The following is a 21,166-nucleotide window of genomic DNA, read 5'->3' on the forward strand; positions in this document are numbered from 1 at the left end:
GCTAAGAATATACAGTATACTTTAATAATCATTTAATACAGCCTTCATTTTCAATAAGTGATACTTCCATAGTATGTAGTCTAGCATGTTTCTTTTTAAGTAGCCTAGGCCTAATTGATATTGGTAGTCTGGTTCAAAATTCACGCTTGCTTTATTTCTTGCTTGAGGGAGATTCATTTACCCACCTATTTAAATTAAATTGCACACTCCCTTTATAAATTCACTTTTTTCATATAATATAGCCATTTTCATTATAAGTTGTAAAGTTATGGCTGTACACTTACTGCGCACCCTCCACCTTTTGATGGGAGGAGAGAGAGAGAGAGAGAGAGAGAGAGAGAAGGTAAACTGACTCTCAGGTTTATTTTCATATGGAGGTTTTGTGCGCGTTTACAACTATCTAACTATCTTCATCTGTCGAAAGTTGCAGGGTTGCAAACGGATATTCTCTCCTCAATGGTAAGTGCATGTAAATGTCTAATAAGTTATTGCATCTCTTTTAAAGTTTTTGTGAAGTTTTGTCATGTAGCCTATAGAAGCCGTTCTGTTGTTAAACAAAAATGGTAAAATATAGCCTATGCTATACAGTAATTCATGCTAGAGCCTATAGGCCTACATAATTGTGATTTCGCTCAGTTAAAATATAAACATTTTTATGTCTGAATGAATAATCTTAATAGACATTGGAAATTATTATGTTTAACGAGACACACCATCAAATCACATCTGTTCACTGTATTTCTGTTATTGTTTTTTTATAGCCTAAAGCTCATAAGTGAATTCACTTTATTTTTTTATTTTACTTATTACGTTTTCTTGGGATAACCATAATTCTAAAAGGATGGCATTTGTCATATCAGTTTCAAAACCATATCGCATGTTATAGGGTACCATTAAGTTCCTACATTTTTTAATTAGCTTAAGTCACCTAGATGGATTAAAGGTTGGTGTTTCTTCCAGACATGTGGAGAAAGAGCGTGTGTGAGGGGTGTAATGAACTCATTCGGGACAGGTACATGCTCCGCGTGCAGGACGGGCTGTGGCACGAGCGCTGCCTGCACTGCGCATCATGTCGCGAGCCTCTGAAAGACACCTGCTTCCTCCGAAATAAGACACTCTACTGCAAGCGAGACTACCAGAAGTAAGACTCTAATTACTGCTATTTGTGTTAACAATTATTTCGTTTTACGATACTATGTGACTATTTAAATTTCAATAAGAAAAGGCTGAAGTGAGTTCACGGTAGTCAGAAGTTTCTTCAAGTCAGACGAAGCACACTCGTAACCTAGTTTTTTTTTTTGCATACATTTCTTTACTGTTGATTTTTTATGAATTACTTTTATTTATTTGCTCATTTAAAACATTTGTTACTGTCTTTAGAAAACGAAAGCAATTTGATTGCATATGTGAGAAATATTCCGTCTTTCCTTGTTGACATAAAATTACTAAATTCGTCATATAAAATGGCCATAGTTTTCTAGGAATACATGTGAAATTACAGTGATTTTTTTTTTTTTTACCTTTGTAAAGATTTAAGGCTTACAATAAATAGCCTGCACTTTATTCTGAATTAAGTTAATAAACCAAGTTTAGCTTAAAAATATTTTGATCATATAGCTACTTAATTCACTTCATACAAAAATTCCTTTCATTATTCTCGAAAGAACATTTTAAAGATTAATCTGCACAGAAATAATGCCAAATTAAGGTTTGAGTATCTGAACATCCTCCAGGAATGACAGTAAATAATTGAATTTCCATTCCTGTTTACTTCACAGATGGCATTGGTGTTTATTCTATTGATTATGGATGTTGCAGGCTGGTTTATTTCTTGCCGTTAAATTAAGTTTGACAAGGCAACTTTGTGCCTAAAATACAATTTTAGTATTATTTTTACATTATATTTAACAACAAATATCATTACATGTTAAATCTGCATGCTTGCTGATATAATATTATGCAGCCAGCACATTGTTTACCAATTTACATTAATAGTAAACCTTATGATGAGTGTTGGTGTTTTGTGTGCGTGTCTGAGAGAGACTGAGGGACTTGGCACAGAACTCCTGAAAGACAAGGTGACTGCAGGAGGAAGGGTCGCGGTGGGCCATGGAATGCGAGAAGGCTTTCACACACAAACACACACCATTAGATCAGGAGGACAGCACTACTGACACATTGTCAAGATGTGTTAAATTAGCAGGACCCATCGGTGTGGCAACGGCAAGCTGGGGACAGCATATGGCCACATCGACATGGTGCGCAGACCCCCTACTACCCCTAAATCTCACTCTGAGTCTCATTCACACACTCCTATGCACATTCACCTCCAAATAAATAAATAAAAAACGTTTGCCAAATGACAGAGCGCGATGACCCTGAAAAAAAAAACAGAGTTTTTTTTAGTTTTCATAAAGTTTAATTTCAATAGCTGATGTATCTGCTCCAGCTGACAAAACGTTTGAGTTTCCAACAGAAAGGCTCTGACGTCTGCAAATCATAATGCATTTCACATTAGGAGTCCATCAGCCAAAGTAATAATTACGGAAAAGTGTCCAGTGTGAGTGGAGGATTGAGCCATATGTTCTGGGTACAGCAGAGCTTTGTGCAAGAGAATAATATGAGTGTGTTTGTGTGTTCATGTTGGGGAGGGGTTGCATGTAGCGGCGATCTCGGTTTGTGAAGTATGTCAAGGCATCTGGATAGGTAGGTTGGTGCCCAGTGGTGCCCCTGCTTGATGCCCGTCCGACCGTGAGATATCCGACCTGACCAATTAGCCACATACGCAGTGCTTGGCTGGCAATCATACCCAGTAGCCCAGTGCTTATAACTATAGGCTCAGGGGTGGGGAGCTCGCTGACCCAGCACTTACTGACCAGGTAAAGGAGCTGCTTTACTGTAAATGGGTCAGTAGATACTTCATTGTTCAACATTTACACTATCGTTCAAAAGTTTGGGGTCAGTGAAATATTTTTAATATATTTGAAAAAAAAAGTCTCTTATGCTCACCATTTGTTTGTTCAAAAATAAAGTAAAAACAGTAATGTTATTACAATTTAAACTAACTGAATATATTTTAAAATGTAATTTATTCCTGTTGGCAAAGCTGAATTTTCAGCATCATTTCTCCAGTCTTCATGATCATTCATCATGCTTTTTTTGATGCTCAAGAAACATTTCTTATTATTATCAAAGCTAAAAACAGTTATGCTATACTTAAAATTTTTGTTAGCGTTATTTTTTTTTCTAAATTTTTCAATTAACAGAACTTTCAAAAGAAAAGCATTTATTTATAATATAAATTTTGTTTAACAATGTGAAAAGCTTTACTTTTGATCAATTTAACGTCTTAATACATTTATAATTCTAACATTTGCAAAAATATGCAAATAACTTCTGTCAAGCATATCATCTGGTTTCACTTACAAATGTGTTTTTCACCTACAGTTTTGATTGGTTTTATATTTGAAGTACTGTTAATTATTGTAATAATGGGCGTTTTATAAATATTTATGCTAATGCTAAATTACAAATGGAGAGTTCAGATGCAAACGCCTCTAAGTGCCATTTGAAATTTTCTTCTAGAATGATAATTTTTTATCAAGCTTAATATTTAAGTTCAGTAATTTCACTTAAATGACAATTAGGTAATCTTCATTGCCATTTAAGTGAAATTACTGAACTTACAAGCTTGATAAAAATTATCATTCTAGAAAAAAATTTCAAATGGCACTTAGAGGCTTTTGCATCTGAACTCTTCATATATTATGTTTATGATGAACACATTTCTAGTTTGTTGTGTCAAAGAATCAGGTTGCACAAATAATCAACATTTTTAAAGCAAGCTGCTTCCTGAATAAAAAGTGGTAGTTTTTATCTTGTCAATGCAACTTTTAAATAGCTCTATATCTAAATACATCTTGAAGCATGCTGTCATATTGCTGCTTCCAATGATAATGCACAAACATGCCATTGACATATTCTGCTGTGCATTCACACACTACAGATGCTCTTGCGTATAATGGAGTAGCGAGCAACACATATTTCTGTCTCTCCTACTGAACCCTTAAGAACTCACAGCAGTTTCCCCAGCAACCCCAGGGCAACACTAATAGTTCTCAACAATGCAAGGCTTTGAGATGTTCCAATCCATACTTACGAAGGAGGAGGAATTTTAGCTGTCTGTAGGCTTCTTGAACACTGCAATGCTCCCATGCCACCTTAGACATATAAACAACATCACCCACTGATCAATAGCCAAAAGCCTATTGGTACAAATTGTAGCAACACAGTTATCTTTAATGCATCAACATACAGTAATCATAGCGTTGTCATTTAAAGAAACCGTGTTTGATGAGTCCAATCCAAATGTCAGAGATTGAAATTAAAATTTGGGGTCCTTTTAAAGCAAGACACCATAAATATAAAACTAAAAAAATATTGTTGGTTTAACTTTAAAAAGTAAGTAACCTGGTTGCCTTAAAATTTTAATTTTTATGGAAAAAGTGAGTTAATATAATGAGGGAGAATGATTTAATCATCAGAAACTCAAAATTATATGTTATCTGAACTAAATAAATTATTTAAGTTGATTTGAGAAAAGAAAAAATGTTGTGATTACTAATCATGAAAATATTTTTTTTTTCCAGTGACCCCAGTTGATTAATCACTGTATTTATGGCAATTGTTTTTCTATTACAAGTTTTCTGAAATGTTATGTTTAAATATGCAAATAAAGTATTATCGAATTATATGTATGCTAATTTGCATACACTTCCAGAACAAAAATCTGAACATTGTTTGAAGCCAATGGTTCAGAATTCCTGTTTTATTTTATTAGTGTTAAAACTTTTTTAAAACTTTTTTTTTTTTTTAAAACAAATAAAAAATCATTTTTTTAAAAATACGTTCACCACGTTTTTCGGAATAAAAATTGATATAATTCAGATAAATGTTATATGAACAAACCTCTCTGTAAAAACCTTCAGAATACAGAAAAGCCCATCAAAGATATGTTTTGTAATTGAATTTAACAAATGCTAATAGAAAGAATATGTCTACTTTCCACTAGTCTGAAAGAGAACATGTTATGGAAGCTAAATAGCCCAATAACTCAAAATTGAGCAGTGCATGAAAAAAAAACAATGTTTTTTTCCTTTAGTGTCTTGCATGCTTTAAGGAGTAACCTGTCAGCCCAAGTCTGAAGTTGTCACACCTCTGGGGATGATTCTCTCTAAGCCTCCCTGTCACGCTCACCCTAAACCTTAAACATACAGCTCCACTCTCCACCCCCCTCCGGGCACGGAAATCTCAGGCCAGTTTGACAAACAGTAAATGTGGTGTCTGCCAGGGCAGGACAATGGCAGTGAGGCTCTGGGCCAGCTCCCTCTTTTGTCTGGGTTTAGTTAAGTCGAGTTAAGATCATTCCCTGGACCAGCCTCGCCCGCCGGGTGGCGTGATTCTTTCCCTCCGTCTGGAGCCACGGCCTGCCGAGCTCCTTTCTCCCCCCTCCCCGGGAGTCCTGCCCCGGACACAGTCGTGGAGCCGGCCGCCTCTGTCTAACCCACTGAAACCCAGCTCTAGTTGCCAGGCGCTAAGATGCACACTCACCATGCTGGAGGTATGCGTCTGCATGCTTGTTTTTGGGTGGAGGGGACATGGCAAGTTCTTGTCTGACTCCTCGATGGACGGGGCGACTCAGCAACATTCCTGGAATCTCTGATGGCACACTGTAAAACTCAACACGTTAAGGAAACTCAAACCATTTAAATGAGTTCTATGAATTATAAATGATTTATCCTTGCATATCATTTTTTTTTAATTCGCCTTCCTAATCTTTAATCAAAATAACTTCCCCTTCCTCTTACAACGACACCTCTTCTCTGATGACGTATTTATAGCGTGAGGGCAGGACAACCTGTCACTCACATGACATCACAGCATTAGCAAATGACAACAATTCAACGACCCAGTCCATTCACGATGGACAAAATCAAATCTCGAGTCTAACATTTCTTCTTGTTTGAGAAGCCGTTTCGCTTACATTACAATAAGAAAAGACTTGCTGACTTTGACAGTCTGAAGTAAAGCATGCTCGGAAAATGAAATCTACTGGACCTCATTCAGTTTGCTGCATAATATTATCAGTTATTGAGCTTGCATGACATCTCTTATTAAGTACAATGAACTTGTCTTTCAGTATTTGAGTAAAAGGAACTTTAGTAAATTTGACTGTTTAAAATAAGTCTGCGCTGTTCATCAAGCGATTCTGAGAAATGCATATAATTTATCTTTTCAGATTGTTTTTAGTACGGTGCAAGGGCTGCGCAGAGATCATCTCTCCGGCCGAGCTGGTGATGCACGCAGGCCCTGCGGTTTTCCACCTGCGGTGTTTCTGCTGCTGTGTGTGTGCCTGCAGGCTGCAGAAGGGAGACCGATGTGTGCTTACAGGGGACAGGCTTTTCTGTGCCAGAGACTATCACAACCAACTGGCCAGCCCAACCACCTCCGACTCAGGTATTGTCTCAAAACCACACCACTGCTCATGCATGCCATCCTAATACACTCAGTAAGGTCATGGAGCCTATATGTAAATGATATAATTATATAAATCAGGTGTGGTGCGTAAATAAAGGAGACGTCCCACATGAGCAGTACTTGGGTACTCACTGGCACAGCAATGCTAGACTATGAAATTGATTGTATGTATTAAATTAGTACTATTAATAATAATAATACATACAAATAGTATATTGTAGCCAAATAACAAATAACTATTATAGAAGTATAATATAGTAATAAAGTATATATGAATAAATTATATTAATAAAGCACTATGATGCTATAAATGTATCAATAATATAACAGAATATAGTAATATAATATATACCAAAGTTTTATGAAAAAAGATTTTTTTTAAATTAAAAAATGTATTTTAAAAAAAGTATTTAATCAAATCAGTGGAAATTATATTACAACTGAAATGTACTGTTTTCTATTTTTTTATATGTATTTTAAAAATGTAATTTATTCCTGAAATGGTAAAGTCTCTTAAGTGCCACATGATCTTTCAGAAATCATGATTTGATACTTAAGTAAATTCTCTTTTGTAAACTTATTTGTTTTCTTTAGCTTTTAAAACATGTTGATGCTCTTATTTTCTTATGTGTTAATTTTGTTTTGATTACTTGACTTTGTACAGTGCTTTGGTCAGTCCTGGGACAGTTTTTAAATGTGCTTTATAAATAAAAGAACTAGAACTAGAATATTTATTTCAATGTCAGTTCATTATTATTATTTATTATCTTTTATGGCACTACAAACATGTTTCCTTAACTACAGGTAAAAGTGAAGACGTTGAGGAGGAGGATGATGATGATGATGATGAAGACAACATTAGGACTGCAGGGGAGTCTAACACAATAGGAGACGTGGAACACAAGAGGCCTAAAAGGCCTCGTACAATCCTTACAACACAGCAGAGACGTGCTTTCAAAGCTTCTTTTGAGGTCTCATCCAAACCATGTCGAAAGGTCAGCCATTTAAACTGACAGCCTGAAAATTAAATAATACTTTAATTTAGTAGTTTAATAACACATTTCCTATATATTTACATTATCTTTTAAATTTTGTGAAGGATATTTTTATGTAGCCTCAGCTGGTCTGGACAGCAGTACTGTATTTATCTCTGTTGATCTGATACTCTAGTTTGGGTCAGTTCATCAGTTAGTCTACATGACCCGTAGACCATGAAGGTCACACTATGGCTTTCTCTCTGTCTGTCTTTCTATTGTAAGGTAAGGGAGACGCTGGCAGCAGAGACAGGATTGAGCGTACGAGTCGTTCAGGTCTGGTTCCAGAACCAAAGAGCCAAGGTAATGTGATGCCCACCGACACAGACAAACACAGTCATTGAAAGAACATCAACTTATGCAATTGATAACAGATCTCTTTCTGCAGTATATGAGCTTGCCAATAAGGAAACAAGCTATGTTATTGCCTCATAGGAAACTGATGACATATTATGTATAGATCCCCGTAGATTAGACTTGGATTTCCTTTCAGTGTGTTGTTTTTTCTGCCTTTCTTCGCATTACAAAGAGATTTTCTCTTATTAGTTTTCTCATTTCTATATGTGAACATGGACATGTTTTTATTAGGCTGTAAGATTCTCTTTCATACACATTGTCTCTTTAGATGAAAAAACTGGCAAGAAGACAACAGCAGCAGAAGCAAAGCCTGTCCTCTCAGGAGAAAAGGGATAGCCAATCACAACACACTGGTATACAGAGTTCACAACAATTTTACACTTTGCTTCACCCCAGGTTATATTCTCTTTTTAAACCCCACTTTTAATAACATTTCACACTTGTAATAAGCACAGCTTTAACCCTATATTGTGTTAATGATTCCCATGATTTCACCAAGTAGGCTACAACTACGGAAGCGTATTGCATTCACATGAGGAAACAAAATCTACTCTGTTTTTCTGAATTAACGAGTTAATTATCTCAGAATTACGAGATAATTTTTCGTGGAAAAAAGTTTTTGCTCTGTTTTTCTGAAATAATGAGTTAATTATCTCAGAATTATGATTATTTTTTTTGAAAACATTTTTACACTCTGTTTTTATTAAAGTTATTGAGTTAATGAGTTACTTCTATTTTTTATAATCAAGTCAATTAATTCAGAAAAACAGCTAAAACTTTTTCCCATGAAAAATTATCTCATAATTCTGATTTTTTTTTCTTCAAGTGAATGCAGAGTGAATGCAATACGTTTCCTTATATACGACATCATTATTGATCCTGGAACAACATTCCAATCAACCAATCAGATTTGAGAGACAGGTTTACAATATAAATTGTAGGTTTATAAGTGTAACTGTCCAATCCTTTCCCTCTGGTTTTAGGGAGAAGTTATGGGTAGTTTTACGTTTAGGGATAGAGATAGGGTTAGGATTAAATATTTGGAATTTTGTTCCAAAATTTGTTGATGGTGGTGGGGAACATACTGTCTTCAGAATGTAACGGACAGTCAACAAACCAAACGGAATAGCATTAAATATTCATGAGGTTTGAACACTCTGAAACGTCTCACGCTGTATTCTATTTTCCACAAAATAAAAAATAAATAAAAAGTTGAAGAGTGTCGGGAAACGCGTTAATTGGGACGGAGAAAACTACTTTATTCGTTACAAGTTTCTTAATGTCAAAATGGAAGGTACCTACAGTCGAAATAAAAGCAATGTGTATGCACGAGACGTTTTTTTAAACAGGCCGCGTGTTTGTACCTATTTGTCCAATTTATAATAAAAAACACTGCATATATTTACATTTGAACGTTAATTCGTGATTTGCGAAAATGTGAGACGTGAAAAACAATTTTTAATGTGAAAAGCGTTTATCATGCTTTAGTTTAGGCGAATATATGTCAGTAGCCTATCTACTCTAGTCTGCACTAAGACAATCTTTTCTTGCCATTTGTGTGACCACAGCGCCTTCTTGTGGAGGTATGCCTGCTGAGCTGGAGTGCGCAGGTTCATATTCACTTACCCAGCAGAATATCAGTCTAGACTCACAGAGCTTCGAGCTGGACCCCTTCAGACAGGGGCTTACCCCTCCTCAAATGCCTGGAGACCATATGCATCCCTATGGTATAAAACACATAGGCTCACTGTCAAAAATACAGCACTGGAGATTTGCTCCTTGCCCATCCTATTAATTTATCATCTCTCTCTTTATAGGTTGTGACACAATCTATGATGATACAAACAGTGACCTGTGTCATTTTGGAGACTGCATGTCGTCGAGTGAACCCTCACTTTTAACACCGATTGACCGATTGTATTCAATGCAAGATTCTTATTTTGCCTCTTGAGTGTCATTCAGACAGCTCAGGAAAGATTTATGGGGAGAGAGTGCAAGTGTATGTATGCTTCTGCGTGTATTCTGCTTATGCATGTTTTAAGGTGGTGACTGGCGACAATGGAAATGTACTGTGATGAAAATGTTCTTTGTGTAATTTGTATTTATTGTTTTATGTGTGTAATCTGAACTGAATCACAATAAAAATATTTAAAACTGTCAATGAATTGGCAAGATTGTTTGATTTATTTGACTTTGTTAGAGCTTAAGTTAACTTCAAAGTCAAAGTCTAACATTTTTACGGAGTTTGTACTCTCATGTGCAGATGCATTAGTGCTATGGTAATTTATAACAAATGCAAGAATCCACAAACAATCACTATGTGTGCAGTGAGAACTGCCATTTTCCAAACTCAAGGTCATAGGCAGTCTAGGCTTTCAGCACCTCCTATCATTATGCATATCTTTATGGCACTTTTTCAGAGCCAGATGGTGGTCCACCACAGGGCACATCATCGCCCAGATCTTTAGACTCCCACTGTAGCTTCAGAAATGGGGCCTACCCATAAATATACTCCACATCCGCCCATCATGAATGCCTATACTGTGATTTTCTGTTGCAGATATATAGCCAAGCTGCATTCTTGCATTTTCAGGGGCGTGTATGACCACCCAAAAGCCCATTGGGGCTGCTACTCTGGAATGTGTCAGTGTTATAGTTTGGTGTATTGTACTGAGGTTGAGGATAATATCAGGTGAAAATGTAAGGCATGCTGGAAAGATAGGAAGCCCTTCATACTGTGCCTCTTTGCCCCAGCAATGAACCTTCTTTCTGTCTGTACCAGGTTCACATTTCTTACTCCGATTTCAGACCTCCAGATGTAAGTGCCACAAGTCACTGGGCAAGAACAATTTAACTGTCTGTTCCTGTCATGTGGACCTGTCAGGAGATGTTGCAGGGCAGAGGTGAGATGAACAGTGTGTTTGCATGAGCAAATGATCATTTTAAGATTATTCAGATAATAATAATCAATAGCCTACTCTAATATGAAAAAAATGTAACACTCCAGAATAATGGATGAGTAGGACTGGTTGTTACTGAGAATTATTTAGCATTTTCCATTTATTTTGGCCTGATGTTGCCCACATTCATGGAAACCTAAACCACGGTGTAGTCCGTTTTCCGAGCAACGCTTATTTGCAGGTAACAAACACACCGCATGACCATGTGTAGTCAGCGATGCCAGATTTGTGAAAGAATCACTCTTGATCTAATCGGTTAAACGGTTAAACACTTCACTCACACACTGAATTTAAAATACGTTCAAAATTTGTTCAGTTCAAAATACGTCAAAACACAGAAGGGTCACTGTGATTTTGCCAAGTAAAACATGTTCCTGGATCAGTAGCTGCCTTGGCTAAGTTTCACTTTAAATGGACCTCACAACAGAACTGTACTTCCGCCTATGTCCAGCGTGACCTTTCCAATGTGATTTCGTAATGCCTGGCAAGTCGCAGACCAGCACAAGGCGAAAAAAATGTGGTTAAAAACTATACATTTCTATTTTTTTTTTTTTTAGAAAATGACAGATCGTTTCACTTGAGACCCTATAAGGATCGAGCCCTTTGAATCAAATCCTGCTTTGAAACTGCTCTGATTTGGACTTCAACGATTTAGTTACTGTTGAAGTCCATTGTGTGGAGAAAAATCCTGAAATGTTTTCCTCAAAAAACGTAATTTCTTTTCCACTGAAGAAAGAAAGACATGAACATCTTGGATGGCATATTGGGGTGAGTAAGTTATTAGGAAATTTTCATTTTGAGGTGAACTAATTCTTTAAATGATAGGAGGCCTTTAACTGTTTCTTTGAAATGGAACTCTAAATTGCAAATACTGCCTATGTCCTTGATCAACAAATTTTGTTGATCCAAGAACAACATTCCTGTCCGAAAACATATTCCGAGCCCTAACCCGCCCCTAAACCTAACCCTAATAGGTGAATAAGAATGGTTTAGAGCTCTTGACATTATACAGTAAAGCCCTCAAATCGGAGTAGAATTGTTTCAGGATCAACAAGTTCTACTTGGTAAAATTACTTTTAGTAAAAATCTAGGCCTACTGGTTAGCGAATTACTCTTCCGGGTTTTCACGTTGTCCCTGCAGAATGTGAACGAAAATAGAGGCCTATATGCCTACTACCTATAATGGGGACAATAGCTAGGCCTATAGCCTACACCTCAATGGCCTGTGTTCCAGACCTACTTAAGAACGGCTAACACCATGGGATGGGAATCATTTCTTAATCCAAAACAGCGTCATGTCCGACTCAAAATGCACCCATGTTGTAAGACTCGATATGTAGAACGTATTGAACATAAGTTTTGATGTAGCCTTATCAACGAAACAATATTTTTTGACTGTAGTGTCTACTGACGAATGGACAGGTCACTGTAATCCGCTTAAAACAGCACTGGCACGCATCGCGGTCTCTCGTGCACTTATTGGCGTGATACTGTCAGTTGGCAGGCCAAGCAAACGAAAAATAATCAACGGCTATCCGGTCACAGCGGGCAGCATTAGCCTCGTTATTATTACGATAGCAGCCAGGAAGCATCCAGTCATCTGATCGGTTATTTATTACGCATTTCGTGCCAGGATGGGCTGCAGACCCGCTCCCGCTTAATATCATATAATTGGCGTCACGCTGCGTTAATGCCCGGACAGATGCGACTGTTAGGCACCCGTGCAACTCCTTCTGTGCTGAAATGCAGAAGAGCTCAGCAACAAAAAATAGAAGGGCCATCCTGTTAAGCAGTAGCCTACTGCATATTCCTTAATATAGGCTCTGAAATATTAAGCAGCTCCATTTCACAAAAGTAATTTAGGCTACAAAAAAATAGCTCACAAAAATCATATTAGTTTCATCACATTTAAGTGAACATAGTGTGATTTTTTTTTTTTTTTTTAGGTAACTCTTAGCTGTTCTCATGCCTATTGTAAAACATACACATCATGGCTATAGAAAATGCTCATTAGCTCCTAACCCTAAAGCCTCTCACATAGAAGGAACAAGGTGAAGGGGCAACTAGAGGCCTACAAGGGTGACAGTGTGGGCATAGTGCCCAGAGGCAGCACATCCTGGCCTGGGTGTCTGATCTGGGGCAGCACGTCCAGTGTGAGGATATATGAAACAGTGGGTGTGTGAGCGAGTGGACAACAGGGTGTTTCTGGCAGTGTTTATGCTGTCTCTCACATACTTAAAAAGGGTGCCACACAGACACTAAGGAACAAACCCACTAACAGTAACTATTGCATTCTTAACAATGCTGGAAACAAAAAATATATAGTGTGCAATTATAGTGTGCAAATGACTCTTGAAACACCAATTCTAATCAAATATTCATTTATTTCAAGCACAAAACAACATGGAAAATATTGGTCACTTTACTCAGATATTGAGTAAATTTGTCTTTTAATTGAATTCAAATGCTGGGTTCAAATCCCCTTCCCACGAAGAGTCATTCAGACTGTAATGAGCTGCAGTGGAGAAGAAAAAGTGTATTAAGTTAGGCTACTGTTACAACTTACACAAGTTAAAGGGTTAGTTCACCCAAAAATTAAAATTCTGTCATCATTTACTAAACCTCAAGTTCCAAACCTGTATCACTTTCTTCTGCAGAACACAAAATTTTAAGAAAGTTTGGTAATCAAACCGTTTTGTTTACCAATATCTCTGCAGTTGCTATTGCATACAGTAACTATCAAGCGTCTTGTGTTTTAAAGAGCAAAAACACATTCTGTGTCATCATCCCCTTATGCTTGTCACTCATAAATAAAAAAAAACAATGTTGTCAAATTGGGCAGATAATGAAACTTAACGCTTCTTGTCATCCAGGTGATGAAAGATTTACAGTTAACGTTAAAATGTACAGAGTTTACCGTTATTTTGTAACTGATGTGTAAATCGTATGTTACCGGTATAAAAAGACAGAACATCATTGCTTGTGCAAACAGCAAATTTGTGTATTTATCAAAAATGTATATCTGATAATTCTATGGTAAATTAACAGGTTTCATGTGTGAAAGGGGCTATTCACTATAGCTATTGTATGGACCAAAACAAACAAAAACACAAAGACTTTTACAAAATATATATATATATATATATATATATATATATATTTTATGTTCCACAGTAGAAAGAAAGTCATACAGGTTTGGAATGGCATGAGTTTGTAGTCCCTGAAAATTACTGTATTGGTCCATGTTGCATTAGACCAACACACATCATTCCAATATTTATAACACTTACTACAATAACCTAGGTTAAAATGACTTACTAAAGCTAAACATACAACCTTGCAAGCACGAATGCTATAAAATTACACTTTTTATTAGTTTAATGCTTAAAAAAGGTTATGCCAACAATGGAATGGGATTTTATAAAAAGAATAGTATTTTTTTTTTACCCTTTTTGGTGAATTGGCGCATCAACAAAAAAACTAGTCCTCCAAACAAAAGTAGTCCAGCTGAAGAAGCAACTCCCACAGCTGCATACATCAGCATGGTGGCACTCACTGACATCTCCTGTACTGAAAGCACATAGTAAATATGTTATAATGCAGAGATTCACAAACTTTGACACCCGAACCCCTTTGACAAAATATATTTACTTAAAGTGTCCCCTGAGATTGTAACTTAACAACACATGTGCATGTGCGCGTTCTCTGAGATTGAAGGTTCTGAGGTTCAACGCATGAACCCGCTGCAGTTCCCACATTAACCGTACCGTACCGTACCGTACCACTCTATTTACCCCACCCCACACAATCTAGTGTATAATATTGGAGTTATTTAATATTTGTAACTACCTTAAGCTGAATATGTTTTACACAATTATAGTATTATTGTATTTTTTTCATTTGTGTTTTAAAAAACTATTTAATATACATTTATTAATATAATATTGAATATTTTTTACAGCATACATACAAACATACAGTATAGGAAAAAACAAACAAATTTAAACACACTCCCAGGGTGCGGCCAGTAGTAGGCACTCATGCAACGCAAGCAATGATGCACATCTGTGTGAACGAGACTGAGCAAAGCAAGGGAAGGGAATAAAAAATTGTACTTAAACGAGGCCCCTCTCATAATGTTTTAATGGCCTTCCAGTGTAATTATTCATTCTGCATTAATATGTAATGATAGTGATATAGTAATATGCATGCAGCATTTTTCTACAGAATTAATGCACCAAAAAAGATGGGTTAGAGAAGTTGGCCTTACCAACACAACTGGGTGGAGAGTTGGTCCAGTACCCTTTGGAGTTGCAGATGAGCTGACTGGTTCCATTGAGCTTATGGCTCTTGGCACACTGGAAAAAACACTGAGATCCAAAGCTGAAGTTTCCATGTGGGTGAGAGCAGTTCATTGAGGGTAGAGGTCCCAGCTCAGGAAGTTCAGAGAATGAGAGGAGCTCACAACGAACAGCTGCCATTTAAAAGATAAACGATAGCAAAGCATTTGATTAATGTTTTTCATGTCCAATTATTCTTACTAATATCAGTTTTAAATGATATGGCCTGATCATTTATATTCTTAAGTGTTTAACAGGAGAAGCCAATGTTCATTTTTTTTTTTTTTGGTTTGCTTATGTAGTTCTTATTAGAGTTTCAGAGAAAAGAAACCTACATGTAACTCTATGAGAATGTTATTTTATGGTTACAAAAAATAGAACCTAAATAGAATGTTCCCTTAATGGAAAAATCAACCAGGTTGGAACATTCCATTTTTGTCGAGAGGTAGATACCAGTGCAAGAGGGCATCTCCTGACTCCAGTTCCCAGAAGCAGAGCACATCATGCCTGGCTCTCCTGTAATTTCAAATCCAGCCTTACATCCCAAGAAGCATTGTGAGCCGTAGCTAAACAGGGAGTGAGGATGAGAACAATTCATCCAGCCATTTTCTTGACTGGTCAAAGGGGGGCACTGTTGAGCTATGGACAATAATAAATAAATGTTAACATACATTAATCAGCTGTTCAGATCAGTTTTAGATCAAGCTGGTTAGTTTGATCTCATTTTGTTTTAATGGGGTGACAGATGAATATAGGATACCAATAGAGGAAACATCATGATTCATGATGCTTGATGTGAAAAAAGAAGACCCAAAAGTGATTACCCAAGCAGAAGGGTGGGGTGTCTGTCCACTTCCCCATCTCCAAGCACTCCATTCGGGGTGTGCCATGCAGTTTGAAGCCTGCCTGACAGCTTACTTCACACACACTACCGAAGCTGAACCTCCCGTGAGGGTGCGTGCAGGATACGGTCCCATGAGAAGGGTCGATTAAGAGGCTGCACTGCCGTGCTATTGGACAGAATCAAAAGATATGATAAAGCCTTTCTGTCCATGACTTTATAGTAAATTGCAGATGTCAGTGCTACATTTTTGTTCTTTATTTATGATAGGACTGGATTGGAGAAGGTGGCAATACAAATAACTTCTCTATTGTCTGTTTTGTTAGATCTAATACTCTTGGAGACCCAATTACTTCCCTCAATAGCCTTTCTATTTAACCATCACAGAATATCAAGAGTGTTAATTTAGTGTATTTTTTATTGAAATAGGTTTAAACCCACCTTCACATTCAGGCGTTGGTGCTGACCAGTTGCCATCACTCAGACAGGTGAGTGTGGATTCTCCTCTCAGTGCGTATCCCGCCTCACAAGTAGCATTGCAAGAAGAACGAAAAGAGAACTTTCCCAATGGATCAGCACAGGTCAGGTGACTCTGTGCAGGGGCCACAAGAGGGTCACAAGCCACAGCTTAAATTTTAAATGAGATAACAAAATAGATTTAATATATGATGGGAACCCCTAAAAGGATCCATATATGAAGCATCTGATATAACCTTTTTTTCTAAGAGTGAATATCATTTCATCAGAAGTTTAATGGTATTAGGTCAATAAGAATTATATGAACGGATGGCAAACCTGTACAAATAGGTGTACTGTATGTCCAGAGCCCAGTATGGTCACAGAGAGTGGAATCTGCACCTTTAAGCACAAAACCCTCTTCACACTTGAACTCACAGCTGGAGTTATAGCTATTGTTGGAGAGGGCGTGTGTGCAGGTCATACTTCCATAATTTGGTGCATTAGAGAGAGGTGGACACTGTACAGCTGTGGGAAAATCAGAAGCAACTCAAAAAGTGAATCTGTTGGACCTACGGCATAAACTGAAAATATGTGTATAAATGTGTGTGTATTGTTTAAGAAGCAGGTTACCATGGCAAACAGACAAGGTGTTACTCCAGTTCCCATATGCGGTACAATGAGTTGAATTTGTACCATTGAGTACAAAACCTAAGTCACATTTTACCCAACAAGTGGAGCCATAAGCAAACTCCTCCATAGGATCATAAGATTGCAGGGAGCCATGTGGGCTGGGCTTCAGTGGGTCACACTTTACAACTGGCAAAAACAAAACAGGCAAGATTGTAGACTCAAAAGAGTCTGTGATAGTGTAAAAGAGCAGTTTTTTGCAGTACACTTACAGTTAAGAGCATAGTGACATTTTCCCACTGCAAACACTATGGATTCAATAACTCTCTATGAGACTGAGGAATCAAGTATGCTCCAAAAACCCACCTTCACATGCAGGTGTGGGTGCTGACCAGTTGCCATCACTCAGACAGGTGAGTGTGGCTTTTCCTCTAAGTTTGTATCCCTCATCACAGGAAACATTGCAAGAAGAACTAAAAGAGAAGTTTCCGAATGGATCATCACATGTTAGATGACTCTTTGGAGGGGCCAGAATGGGATTACAGGTCACCACTGCAACAAATGTATAACACATCAATTAAATTATTAACCATTTCTGTTCAAATGCACAAAGACCTTAATCACCTCCTTTCTTAAAGGGTTAGTTCACCCAAAAATGAAAATTAAGTCATTAATTACTCACCCCCATGCTGTACCAACCCCGTAAGAACTTCGTTCGTCTTCGGAACACAAATGAAGATATTTTTGATTAAATTTGAGAGCTGTATAACTACCACATTGGCTCCTGAGGGACTGCCTCTTGACGGCCCAGAAAGTCAATGAAGAAAATGTTTAAATATCCCAAGTGACTACCGTGGCTCAACTATATGTTTATCAAGCGACGCGAATACTTTTTGTGCGAAAAAACAATAAAAAATAACGAGTTTATTCGACTATTTCTTTTCTTCCTTGTAGGCCAGAACGAGACTTCCTTATAGATTTCCACGACGCATGCGCGAGAATTGCGATCTGAAGTAGTGTAAGCTGTTGTACGCAGATCGCAAATCTCGCGCATGCGTCGTGGAAATCTATAAGGAAGTCTCGTTCTGGCCTACAAGGAAGAAAAGAAATAGTCGAATAAACTCGTTATTTTTTATTGTTTTTTCGCACAAAAAGTATTCGCGTCGCTTGATAAACATATAGTTGAGCCACGGTAGTCACTTGGGATATTTAAACATTTTCTTCATTGACTTTCTGGGCCGTCAAGAGGCAGTCCCTCAGGAGCCAATGTGGTAGTTATACAGCTCTCAAATTTAATCAAAAATATCTTCATTTGTGTTCCGAAGACGAACGAAGGTCTTACGGGGTTGGTACAGCATGGGGGTGAGTAATTAATGACTTAATTTTCATTTTTGGGTGAACTAACCCTTTAAGAACACTGTTATTGTGTTATTTTTTTTACAGAAAGTGCACATCCTGGGTGCGTCTTAGCAGTGTTTCCTAACATTAAAATGTTTCACAAGAACGAAAAGGAAGAAGGAAGCGCAACTTTTGCTTTCAGCACTTTTCGAAATATTACAAACTTGTGGGTTTTTATATAATATTTTTCCCCAATATGCGGCTTTTGTTAAATCATGTCAACGTGCACATTCAGAGCACTTGTATGAAGCAGCAACAACCTGGTGATTCACTGAGGATCATGTTCTGCAGATGTGCTGTACCTGCGCAGGTGGGGGGTTTGTGTGTCCAATGCCCAGCGTGGTCACACCAAGCTGTATTTGAGCCTTCGAGCACAAATCCTTCCTCACACTTGAACTCACAGCTAGAGTTGAAGCTATTGATGGAAAGGGGATGAGTGCAGTTCATACTCCAACCACCAGGGGCATCAATGATCGGCAGACACTGGACAACTGTAAAGGTAATGTCATTTTAAGTAAACTAAACACATCAGAAATTGAATATAATAATCATCTAGGCTACTTATTTTTACTACCCACACTGAAAAAATTGAAATAGTCATATTTGAATTAGAATTAGGCCCTACCTAGAAATAGTCCACTAGGCTACTCCAATAGTCTTCGTATTTTTTACAACTTTGAAAAGGCTATTAGGCTATTAAGGCCAATTTAACTCAAGAACGACAAATAAAGAAAACGAAACCTTCAGTTTGCTACTCGTGTGCTACAGTTTTGTTGTCTGTCGCTTTAAATGCTCGAGCTCTTTAAAGCAGGATGGATTCTGATTGGGTGTCAATGTTTTTATCGTTCTGGGAGAAAAAAATCGTTTTGACTGTGATTCCTACAATATCGTTTTTCTGTGCCATTATTGTTATTGTTGTGATATGGACTATGCTATTCTCTTAAATCTAGAACGATTTTTTTTTTAACTAAATGTTTATCGTTATCGTCCTGGGTGCACATTTATAATCAGCACTGGCATATTCTGTTCCATACCCTGACAAACAGGAAGTGTGTTATCCCAGTGCCCAGATGCCAGGCAGTGTAGCTTTTGTTCCCCTTCCAGCTTGAACCCAGTGGAACATTTGAACTGGCATGACGAGTTAAAATAATATGCTCCAAAGTCACCGTCACACTTCACAAAACCTTGCTGTGGACTTTTAACTGGCCCGCACTGGACAACTGCAAAAGTGAAAATTATAACTTAGTGACAAAATGCACAAACACACAATGAAGATATCTGAACTTGAATGGGTTCTACAGAACCTTCCTCACAGCGTGGGCCCATAAAACCAGGGTCACATTGACATTTGTAGTTCCCAATAGTCTCCACACACTCCGCATGCTCACTGCAGGATTTATCTGAACAAGAGGCTACACAGAAAAATCAGGTGTAATGACAACAAATGAGTGCTGAGGTTTCAATCAGAAATGGATACACTTACAGCATCTATAATGTGCATTAAAGAGCAAATAATTATCTCACCATACAAAAGATTTGATTTGATTCAGCAGCTTTATTTTTGAATTCATTTGAAAAATAATCTCTACTTAAATCAATTTCATGTTATCAAGTGTGTTGTTCACCTAAATAACAGAGAGCTGCTTTCTTTTTGCTGCACCTCTCATCATTCCACTTGGCTGTGTCTTTTTCCCTCTTAATATAGATCTCTACACAGTCTTCTCCAGTTCCCTGGTTATTTGGTTCATTTTTTGCCCAGTTTGCTGCTTCAGGGACCAAGTGCTTTTTGGTCCCAACCCACGTCCACTGGCCTTCAATCTTCCTAATGCCAATCCAGTAGTATGTCGGATGGAAGGGCAGAGTTTGGTTAAGGTAAGCAACTTCTGCCTGGTTTTGAATGGCCACCATATCAGTGAAATTCTTTTGACACCACTGACGAGCTTTTATCCAGTCCACATCAGTGTCTATGTTGTAATGGTATGTCCAGGCCTTGACTGATAAACACAGTTGTGTTGCATTAAAATGTAGTTTACAACGTTTTAATTCACTATTTAGTTAAATTTACTTTGAAACTTTGTAGTTTATTATATATTTAAGAAACATTTTGATTATAAATAGATTAAATGAGAACGTACCATTAAAAATTCCAGTTATAAGGACAAGGCATCCAGAAAAAAGTCTAATATTCACCCACAAAACCATCTGAAGGATGTGAGAAATGCATCTGTGTTTATTAAGACACTATTTGTGTTCTCATTTATGCATGTCATCAAACCAAAGGGTCTAGAGATCCAAATGCTATTAATTATTTTATTTGATACTTTTTGGGGTATAAATCTAAAATATTACTCTAAAAAGCATTTGGAATTGATGAAATGCAAAAATACTAAAATAAATATATACAAATAAAATAAATAAAGTATTACTATAGTTTACTATATGAATAAAGTAAAGCAGAATGTTCCTCTTACCTTTTCTGCAACCATGCAGTTTCATTTATTCTGAGAGGAATGCTGAGAGGAAGTTCACAGTTTAATGCACATGAAATTGCTGGCAAATATGATTTGCCAATATTCAGACAGTTGCATTGCATTAGAACTAAGTGATGGGAAA

At 37.2% G+C, this 21,166-nt stretch overlaps 2 protein-coding genes across 3 annotated transcripts; one reads left to right on the forward strand and one right to left on the reverse strand.

Annotated features, from left to right (window-relative positions):
* The first annotated feature begins 381 nt into the window (after positions 1-381).
* On the forward strand, positions 382-10,067 carry lmx1a (LIM homeobox transcription factor 1, alpha). The gene is made up of 8 exons (XM_039693270.2): positions 382-459; positions 961-1,141; positions 6,299-6,516; positions 7,342-7,532; positions 7,797-7,874; positions 8,197-8,281; positions 9,497-9,655; positions 9,746-10,067. Exons 2-8 carry the CDS (start codon positions 963-965, stop codon positions 9,877-9,879), a joined length of 1,044 nt encoding a protein of 347 aa, XP_039549204.2. The 5' UTR covers positions 382-459; positions 961-962; the 3' UTR covers positions 9,880-10,067.
* A 3,185-nt stretch (positions 10,068-13,252) lies between these two features.
* Positions 13,253-21,128, reverse strand: selp (selectin P). Of its 2 annotated transcripts, none has more exons than XM_039693402.2 (15): positions 21,025-21,128; positions 20,689-20,755; positions 20,179-20,547; positions 19,867-19,965; positions 19,588-19,773; positions 18,856-19,044; positions 17,522-17,707; positions 17,159-17,344; positions 16,865-17,053; positions 16,511-16,696; positions 16,053-16,238; positions 15,682-15,867; positions 15,159-15,362; positions 14,336-14,458; positions 13,253-13,403 (listed from the first exon to the last, which is right to left on the reverse strand). In XM_039693402.2, exons 1-15 carry the CDS (start codon positions 21,037-21,039, stop codon positions 13,339-13,341), a joined length of 2,436 nt encoding a protein of 811 aa, XP_039549336.2. In that variant the 5' UTR covers positions 21,040-21,128; the 3' UTR covers positions 13,253-13,338. The 2 variants fall into 2 exon arrangements, with proteins under 2 accessions (XP_039549336.2, XP_039549335.2); XM_039693401.2 differs by having other exon boundaries at positions 19,858-19,965.
* Positions 21,129-21,166: the final 38 nt, after the last annotated feature.

The sequence above is a fragment of the Pimephales promelas genome, chromosome 13 (genome assembly GCF_988280905.1).
Source record: "Pimephales promelas chromosome 13, fPimPro1.hap1.1, whole genome shotgun sequence".
Taxonomy (NCBI): domain Eukaryota; kingdom Metazoa; phylum Chordata; class Actinopteri; order Cypriniformes; family Leuciscidae; genus Pimephales; species Pimephales promelas.